Source organism: Rhopilema esculentum, chromosome 11 (genome assembly GCF_057945365.1).
Source record: "Rhopilema esculentum isolate cy_ngs chromosome 11, ASM5794536v1, whole genome shotgun sequence".
NCBI lineage: Eukaryota > Metazoa > Cnidaria > Scyphozoa > Rhizostomeae > Rhizostomatidae > Rhopilema > Rhopilema esculentum.
In genome coordinates, this window is record NC_142825.1 from 16,384,352 (window position 1) to 16,394,545 (window position 10,194).

The 10,194-nt window shown below is 38.3% G+C and overlaps 2 protein-coding genes across 2 annotated transcripts; both read right to left on the reverse strand.

Annotated features, from left to right (window-relative positions):
* Positions 1–1,427: 1,427 nt before the first annotated feature.
* On the reverse strand, positions 1,428–6,487 carry LOC148959111 (uncharacterized). The gene is made up of 2 exons (XM_089111449.1): positions 5,586–6,487; positions 1,428–2,350 (listed from the first exon to the last, which is right to left on the reverse strand). The coding sequence occupies exons 1-2, from the start codon at positions 6,141–6,143 to the stop codon at positions 2,099–2,101; spliced, it is 810 nt and encodes a 269-aa protein (XP_088967575.1). The 5' UTR covers positions 6,144–6,487; the 3' UTR covers positions 1,428–2,098.
* Positions 4,209–5,578, reverse strand: LOC135694146 (uncharacterized). The gene is made up of 2 exons (XM_089111506.1): positions 4,961–5,578; positions 4,209–4,447 (listed from the first exon to the last, which is right to left on the reverse strand). The coding sequence occupies exons 1-2, from the start codon at positions 5,349–5,351 to the stop codon at positions 4,209–4,211; spliced, it is 630 nt and encodes a 209-aa protein (XP_088967632.1). The 5' UTR covers positions 5,352–5,578.
* Positions 6,488–10,194: the final 3,707 nt, after the last annotated feature.

A 10,194-nucleotide genomic window follows, 5' to 3' on the forward strand; every position in this document is an offset into this window, starting at 1 on the left:
TTTGCTTTTTATCAGATGACTTGGAGCATGTTACTAATTTTGTGTACATGCAATTCAACGTGAAATATGTATTTACATCAAAGAGAAGATGCCTGGGATACAAAAAGTTGAGTATTTTTCAGATGGCTGTGCTGTACAATATAAGAACTTACACAGTATAAAAATATACTGAATTTATGTCACCATGAAAATAATTTCAAGCTACAAGCAAGCTGGAACTTTTTTGCCACTAGCCATGGAAAATCTGTCTGTGATTGAATTGGTGGCACCGTAAAACGCTTAACTGGAATTGCTACCTTGCAACAGTCACTATCAAATCAAATTTTAACTGTATTTTATATGCTAACTTTCTGCAAAGATGCAATGAGAGATATTACATTGCAGTTGATTACAAAGGGGCAAATGATTGTAGTTCGTAAAGACTTACAAGAGAGGTTTGCTATTGGTTAGACTATTCCAGGTACAAGAAGTTTTCATTTCTTTTGTCCAGTGAACACAAGCACGATGAGGAGACATTGGCCAAAGAAAGCAGACACTTTTTGGGTTCCATATACAAACATAATATGCCCATTGAATGCCCCAGTCACAGTATAACATTATAACATTTAACAGGGAGAACATATAACATTTTGGAGAATGATTTTGAGAACATTGTGACTAAATTTGTTTAATCATTAATTTTTTTTCAAAAAATAAGTATTCTAGAGTAAGATTACATGTGATTTGAATTTTAGAAATGGTGTTGATTAACAACAAGATTCTTAAATCATATTTCATAATCAAAATCAACCAGTTCATAAGATGTGCGCTTTGTGAAAGGTGGCAATGAAATAATAATCCAATAACTAACAAGCAACATTGAATCATGATTTAACTTTCTGTGTTTCCTGGAAAGCTAGTCTGCATTATTTCTTATCATTACAATCACCAGCTACACAGAAGCAAAATATAATGTATAGACAAGGTCTTTCAAAATGTTAATACCAGAAAAAACAGCCCCTGGTGTGAAATTTCTTATAAATGCCAAAATGAACATTTGATTTCCAGTTATTATATTCTGGTACTCTTTCATATACAAACAAAAGGTTCAATCAATTTTCATATATTCAGGTGTGCTGAATTTGAAAATGAACTCCAAAGTTAGCTATCACATCATCTACATCTCCATTTTTGGGGTATTTGAGCCCTGGTTGGCAAATTTTGAGAAAAACATTTTCATGCTTCAAGGTCAAAATTTTTAGCTTTCTATAATCTACAGCTAACAACTGTCAGCATTTTTTAAATCGGCACATTTTATTACCCTTAGGTATCAATTTTCAAGGATATAGGATTAATCTACCAAATGTTAGAGGCATTTATACATAAACCAGTACTGCTAAAAAGGATGTCGTTGAAAATTTAGTGCCTATCAAGATGCTGATTTCAAATCAGGAACTGTTTAAAGACGTTTTGAAACTGTTATTTTGAAAAGAGTTTCTAAAATGATTGAAGTTTGGATTGGTGGTTGTTTCACTCCCGACACACTCCCATTCGCCACTTAAACACAATCAATTCGCACAACAATAGCTTTCAATAATTGTTGCGCCATTTTCCCTCCTTCGAGGTGGTGCAATACTTTTGTGAGGGGAGTGTATGTACCAAAAATGAACAAAATCTGAGATGGTGGGTTACATGACCGTGCTGTTTTGACATGGAATGACCCAGGAATAATCCTTAGGCTCCCTTGTTATAGTTGGGATCCATCTGACAAAGGCTTCCAGATAGAAGATCTTTTGGTTAAATACAAGGCAATTCTAAATATTCCACCATTCATGAACCCTACAGGGCAGTTTTCAAATGATGAGGTGGAGAAAACTCAGTCAATTGCAAGGTTGCGTATTCACGTGAAAAGGGCTATAAGGAGAGTGAAGAAAAATCATCTTTTTGACAAGGTTCTACCTTTAAATATAGCAGGGACAACAAACCAACTCTGGACAATTGCATGTCTGCTTACAAACTTTAGAGGGGACTTGTTTTGAAAAAGCATTTTTATAGTCATGTTCTTATATCAACATAAAATTAAGAGCACTACAGTAATAACCTTTAAATTTAAATTTTTTCAATTTAAATTTTTGTTAACTATGGCTGGCAAAAAGTATTTAAAGTAAAATTTATCAACTTTTGATATAAAATTTAAAAAAGTTGTTTCATCAAAGTGAATTCTTTCAACAAAGTGGTCTTCTGGGCACCAAACCATAAAATCACACCACTTCAGGCCCGTTATCCCAAGCTGACCAATTACTTGGTAGTAGTACTCATGACAATCATTGAGGTGTATCTTGCCATCCTTTTTTTCAGGTTTGGTACTTCTGTGATTGTTTGTTTATAGGCCGTTTTCCACTAGGCGAATTTATTCGCGCGAAGCGAATTTTTCGCGGCGAAACAAAACAATCAAACGCGTTTTTGTTTTCCACAGAAACTCCAGCGAGTTTTGGTTTTTTGGTGCAAAAAGCTTTTCAAAGATGGCCGCTGTAAATCTCAGGTATCTACTGCTACTGAAAGCTCGATTATTGATCAAAATTTTGCTGCTAAGAAGACGTGAGAGAAGGTTGCAAAAGTACAAGAAAAGGTTTTGGATAAGAAAGATCTATGAAGAACGGGAGCGGAAGGGCGAGTATCATCTTTTGATCAAAGAACTGAGACTACACGATGCTGAATATTTTTTCAGGTGTTTAGAATGACTCCTACACTGTTTGAAGAGCTCCTGAATTAGTTTGGCCCGTTTCTTCAGAAAAACGATACGAAAATGAGGAAAGCTATCCAACCAAGTGAAATATTGTCTGTTTGTTTAAGATACCTGATGACGGGTGATGCCCAAGTAACGATATCAGCAAGCTTCCGTATGAGTCCAACAGTTGTTGGGAGACTTGTGAAGTTGTATGGAAAGTACTCAGCGCAAAAGGCTTCATCAAAAACCCATCAACAGAACTGGAATGGAAATCTATAGCCGAAGAATTTTCAAGATTTTGGAATTTTCCGAATTGCTTGGGAGCCCTTGATGGGAAACATGTGGTCATGCAAGCACCAGCAAAATCAGGATCTTCCTTTTTTAATTACAAAAAAACTTTTAGCATTGCCCTTTTGGCAATTTGCGATGCAAGATATAAGTTCACTCTGGTGGATATAGGAGATAGTGGTCGCCAGAGTGATGGAAGTGTGTATAATTGTAGTAATTTAGGTTATGCTATTGAAAATAATCTATTGCAAATCCCTGGACCTGCAAAGCTGCCCAACTCAGAAAAACGACTTCCATTTGTATTTGTTGCAGACGATGCATTTGGACTCAAAACACATATGATGAAGCCCTTCCCATCACATAATTTGCCACTTGATCAACGTGTCTTTAATTATCGGTTATCAAGGGCAAGGAGGGTGATTGAAAACACTTTCGGGATTGCTGCCAGTAGATTTCGAGTATTGAGAAGACCAATCATTGCCAATGTAAGCAAAGTAATACTTATCACAAAAGCTATTGTTGCACTGCACAATCTACTGATGTTTAAAAATTCATCAACAAACAATCAATATTGCCCAAGAAACTTTGTTGACCATGATGGACCATCAGGGTTTGAGGCTGGTGAATGGAGACAAAACAGAGCTGATTTTGGTAGCCTTCGACCAATTTCTCAAAGTGGTTCGAATAACTACTCTAAAGATGCAGCTTCTGTAAGACATGGATATAAAAACTACTTTACCAATGAGGGCGCAGTTGAATGGCAAAATGAATTGGTTAGTCGAACTGCAAATCCACATGAGTGGTTTCAGGACAGACAATAAAAGAATGAAGCAAGTAAGAACAGAACTACAAATGTGTATAGACATCAAAATAAAAATGTTACATAACCATAATAAGTTAACCTTACATAATATTATTCATGTTCAAACTCAAGTTCAAACAACAGTTGGCTGACTTTGATCATAGCTAATCGTTTCTTTTTAACTGAAAAAGATGATATTATTGGAATGATGCTTTTGCAATACAGAGAAACTTCATCCTCATTATCAGTAGTGACAACTGACTTGATTGCATTATTTGTGGATTCCAATTCTTTCAGGATTGCATTATCAAATCTTTCTTGACGATTCTTATACCCTTGACTACCACAAGAGGATGGTGTGTCATTTGCCTTCCTTTTTGTACCACTCAGAACAACTGGCCTTACTGATATCTAAGGGGCTAATGGGCCGTCCAAAACATCTTCAGACTGCAAAGCTGTTTCAGCTTGAATAATTTTGCTTTCTGTGGGCCTGTTTGCTGTTTTTTCATGCAGAAATCTCATTGGTTCAAAGTACTTGCATTTAGGCAATGAACTTGCAGCAGCACCAGACCTAGTCATCCGGTTCCTCTTGTCCAAACATTTTTTCAGGTTGTCCTTTAGATTTTTTAGATGCCTCTGAAGAAATTCCACTACAAAAAAGAAATCAAATAATATTATTTATAAGATTCTAAAAGATATCATCAAACTAAGAATTTTGTCCAGCACAGAAAGTCTCTTAGAATTATTAGATTATTATTATGAGAGTTATCAGTTTGAGGGACAAAAAGAAAACCACAAGCTGTGAAAACCTCTCTCGTGTAAATTATTTTCTCTTTTGTATAAATTTTATTCCTTTTACAATTGGAGTGGTGTCGCTCATCATGTCTGGGCGCAAATTTGTTTGATTAGCAAGGAACATAGGTAAACTTGATATCTCCTTTTAAAATAGCTTTTTGTGAGTATTTGTCATATCTGCAACGCTATTGGAACGATGGGCGACACCACTCCAATCACTTTTGTAGCTTATTATTGTAATATTTGTTTCTTTATGTTAAGTGTAGGTCTTAGGGTTGGAATGCATTTCCTTGCTCCCTAGGCTTTTGTATTGTAATTGATTGTCGTTGTAAATTTTATGAGAATATAAAAAAAAGGTGTGAACTCACCGTCCTTGTTGAATAACTGGCCTATTTTTGACCATGCGTTTTGCTTCATGGGCCTAATTTTGTATCCTTCGGAAGCAATATCCCACAAACATCTGTACTTGCGGACTTCTTCCAAAAATAATTCTTTGTCGAATTCAGCTGCAAGTAGTTCTTCGCCATTGTACTGGTTTAGGCCTTGTAGGTTGTTCTCGGGGGTGGTGGTGACAACAGAGACGATCGTCTCTGTCTTCTCAAAACCTGTCTCATCAACGGAGCCTTGCGTGGCAGCATTGTCTTTGTGGTTGTAGAGTTCCTGTTCACTGTTGGTATTTGCTAAACTGGCAAGGTCAGCCACAGTTATGTCTCCATTTGCCATCATTTGTTGTAAGAGATTCAGTGTCATTGCAGCCATGTTTTCTTTCTGCTGCTGTTGTTTTGGAGCGACTTTTGGTCATGGATGTCACATGACAGGCTTCCAGCAATTTAATTGGCTTGCGCCTTTCTTCGCCGCGAAAAAGTTGAATTCATTCGAACTCACTTTTTCGCTGCTGCGAACAGTCACCGCGAATGAGCTCCTGCGCGAGAATTTAAATACGCATGCGTATGCTCGAAAAAAGTCGCTTCGCGCGAATAAATTCGCCTAGTGGAAAACCGACTTATCAGGGCACTTTATTTCAAGAAGACCGAAACATGGGTCTTCAGCTGGATCATATACTTTATAATCAGGTGAAGTCCCTAAGTATGGTATTCCCCATTTTATACAAAAACCAGCTCTGTAAAGATTGAGTCCCCTGTTATTCATATATGCAGAAGCAGCCATTTTCTCACAAGCAATGCCTCTTCTCATCGCAGCTGTTTGTATATTTTTTGTACTTACTAAATCCATAGCAAGTTTTGCAAAATTATCACGACGTGAAACAATCCGTTTAAACTTAGTTGATGTTATTCTACTGCATCTCATTTCATGCCATAAAGGAGTAACTGATTGCTCTCTGGTCTCATTTTCAATTGAAATAGCTTCCTCTTCGGTCACAATGCTCTCTTCAAAAATTTCCAAGCTATTTCTGTCCAACACAGTCGAGTAGACTCTACTTAGAGAATACAACGGAATGGCTGGGAAGGTAGGTGCATCTTTAAGCTTGCAAAAGTTGTCAACTTCCTTCAGTGGGGAATGGTAACTGATAACTGAGCCTTTGGGTAGCATTCCATAAGAAGATGAAACTAGGATATCTTCCTGATTTGCATCCAGAATGTAGGAAAACTGTGTTTTTGGGCCACTTGCAAAGGATTTTTTAAAGTCTGCAATAAATTTTTTTGCAGAATAATCTTCATCTGGCAAAGGGTTATACACAGTGGGCTCAATGCATATGGAGTTGTCTCTTTCTTTTGCCCTCTTGTCTTCAATTTTATCTCCTAAAAATGAAATTTAATTTCATCACTTTCAAAGCTTTAAAAGACTCAAATTTGAAGAAACAGATTTGAGCACACAAAGGTTACTTCCTTTAAGCAGTAAAACAGGTTGGGTTGTTGATTAAAATTTTTCTAACATTTAACAGAGTCCTAGAAATTAAAAGAGATAAACAGAGGTAAAGGAAACTCTTTCAGATTAAGAGAGGTGTTTGACTGTACCTGGTGGAATTTAGAATCTTGCTGTTGAGCTGCAGACAGTGTGACAAAGTCAAGGCTTGGAATATTGAGCAAGGAATTGAGCTCAATGCGAGAAAGAGCATCAGCAACCACATTCTGATGGCCTTTTACGTGTCGTATGTCATAGGTGAATTGAGAGATAAAATCAAGATGGCGAATTTCCCGTGGCGAATATCGATCAGACGAAGAAGACAGTGCATGGAGCAATGGCTTGTGGTCTGTCATAATATGAAATGCGCGTCCTTCCAAAAAGTACCGAAAGTGCTTGATAGCTAAGTAGACGGAGAGTAGTTCTCGTCCAAATGTGCTGTACTTCGTTTCGGCTGGTTGCAGGCGCTTTGAAAAGAAAGAAATAGGTTGCCAGGCACCGTTGATGAATTGTTGAAGCACTGCTCCTACAGCCACATTCGAAGCATCAACAACTACACTGCATGGTGCTACTGGTGATGGGTGAACAAGAAGAGTAGCCCGGGAAAGTGCTGTTTTGATCTCTGAGAATGCAGATAACGAATCCACAGTTAGTTGGAACGGTTCTTTGGTAGACTTGGCAGAGAGAAGGTCGGTGAGAGCCTGTATTAATTGAGCACAGCAAGGCACAAAACGACGGTAGAAGTTGATCAATCCCAGGAACTCGCGAAGCTTTTTGAGCGAAGTAGGAGGAGGAAAATCTTTGATCGCTTTAACTCTTGTGGAAAGCGGTGAGATTCCTTGTGGTGAAACATGATGTCCTAGGAAGTCAATATGAGATTGGCCAAAAATGCATTTGGTAGGATGAATGACAATACCATGATCGGAAAGACGCGAGAATAAAATTTCAAGATGCAACAAATGTTCTGCTTCAGAATTGCTTGCGATAAGTAAATAATCAATGTAAGCAAAAACGAAATCCAAACCACGAAGTACTTGGTGCATGAAGCGCTGGAAGGTCTGTGCTGCATTACGCAATCCGAATGGCATGCGAACGAATTCAAATAGTCCAAAGTGAGTTGTTATAGCAGTCTTAGGAATGTCACTAGGTTCGACTGGAATCTGATGATAGGCACGCACGAGATCAATTTTTGAGAAAACGGTTTTTCCATGCAGAGACGAAGAGAAATCTTGGATGTGTGGGATGGGGTAGCGATCGGGAACTGTAGCATTGTTCAAGCCACGATAATCACCGCAAGGTCGCCAGTCGCCTTGAGTAGCCTTAGGAACCATATGCAACGGAGAAGACCAACTGCTTTTTGACGGTCGAATGATGCCAAGTTGTAACATGTGATCAAATTCAGCCTTGGCAATGGTCAAACGTTCAGAAGCAAGACGACGGGGACGAGCAAATACAGGAGGGCCTGAAGTTGTGATGTGATGGGTGACGGTATGCTTTACTTTTGATTCGTTGTATGAAGGACGGGCAATGTCAGGGTACTTTTGAAGTAAGGCTTGGTATGGCGAAGTAGTATCAGGGGTTGCCAGCATAGGATGAGGTGAGCTGTCGGCGGACAAAATACCTTGAATGGTCAAATTTGTTGTAGTATCAATTAGTTTCCGATTTTTAACATCAACTTTAACCTTTAGGGGACGGTAGTCACAGATCTGTGACAACATGACGTCACTTGAAATGATGTCATATAAACCTGATAAAAATTCCTCACTATAGGCTGTGCAGATGCTTAAACATTTCTCTGAACTACCTGTGGTATATCTGTTCATGTTTATGCTGTTGACATGGAAACAAGACCAAATATCGCGAGATGAAAATCTCACCTGATTTTTCAATTCAACATGGCGTCGCATTCAAAACGAAAGTTTGACGCAGCAGAAGCATTGCTTGTTTTGGATGATATAAGTAGCTGTGATGCCAGCGAAATATCAGAAAACGATGAGGAAGACTCTAATTGTGAGATTTTATCAGAATCTGAATCTTGTGAGTCCATGGATTTATCAGAAAGTGAGGTTGCAGTTGGGTCAGTTGTAACGCCTAGGCCATCGTCATTGTGTTTGGAGAAAGAGGTAGATGAAAAGTCAGAAAGTTTAGAATCTGAAAGTCCTGATGAAATTTCATTGGAAAGAGAAACAAATGTTTTCAAACCAGGGAAAGAGACAAGGAAAATTGGAAAAGGAAAAGCCGTTTCAAGATTTGCAGTAAGCAATGTGACACGTGGCCGACCGAAAAAACATATTCATGCTCAAAGCCAAAATCTTGCTAGCAAGGCATCCAAGAAATCAAGAAAGGAAGAGTCTCAGCACTCGAAGTGGGCTAATGATAAAAACTGGAACAAAACATGCTCTGAAAGGGCAATTCCACTGTTTGTTGGAAAACAAGGCCCACAAATGAGAAGGACAAGCCTCCCAGAAAAATTATCATCTAAAGTTTTTTTTGAGCAGTATTTCACTGATGAGGTATGGCAATTACTTGTTGACATGACAAATGCAAATGCTATTGGCAAAAATGTGTCTTCTTGGAAGAACATAAATGTAGCAGAGATGAAGGCATTCTTTGGGTTGTTACTAGCTATGGGCTTGTTGAAATTGCCTAAAATAAAGGACTATTGGAGAAAGATCAATTGGCTTATACATGTCAGTTCTTTTGGAGAGGTAATGCCAAGAGACAGGTTTTTGCAGCTGTATAGATATTTGCATGTTTGTAATGATAATCAGCAAATACCAAGAGGACAAGATGGTCATGATCCTCTATTCAAAATCAGGTCCTTTCTAAATTTGATCTCTGACAGGTTTAGAAATGTATATAAACCATCCAGAGACATATGCATTGATGAAAGCCTCATCCCATACAAAGGAAGAATTTACTTTCGTCAATTCATTCCTAGTAAAAGGGCACGATTTGGCATCAAAGCCTTTGTGTTATGTGAATCTGACACTGGGTATGTTAGTGAGATTGTCATCTATACAGGGAAAGATGCTAACCAAACAATTTCAAAAGGCCTAGCAGAGAAAGTAGTTTTGAAGCTCACTGAAGGCTACCAAGATGTAAATCATCATTTGTACTTGGACAATTATTACACCAAGGCTTGGTTGCTCAAATCCTTAGAGGAAAAGGGAATTTATGCAAGTGGAACAGCCAGAGTGGACAGAAGCGGATTTCCGAAGGAAATAGTGATTGCAAGTAAAAGAGGAAAAGATCGTGGATATTCAGATTGGAGAATGAATGGAAGTATTTTGGCCACATCATGGCTTGACAACAAAGGGGTACATTTTTTGTCTACAATACATGAGCCAGAATACAAAGATGATATCCAGGATAAAGAAAAAGTTGTGAAGCGCCGTGGTAAAAAAGGACACACGGGAGCAGTTGAAATACCTTGCCCACCTATTGTGCAGCCATATAACAAGAAAATGGGTGGTGTCGATTTTTGCGATCACATGATCAAATTTTACAACATTGGAAGAAGGTCAAGAAAATGGTACAGGAGGGTGCTTTTCCATATTCTTGAGCTGTGCATACATAATGCATTCATCTTGGGATCATGCTTCATCCCTCATGAAGTTGGCAAGAAAACTCCCAAGCGTCAAAACTTTCGTGAGGAGCTGATAGAGTTGCTGATAGGGCAATACCGTGCAAGAAAGCGCACTGTAGGTCGTCCATCTGTAGCACATGAAAATGAGCT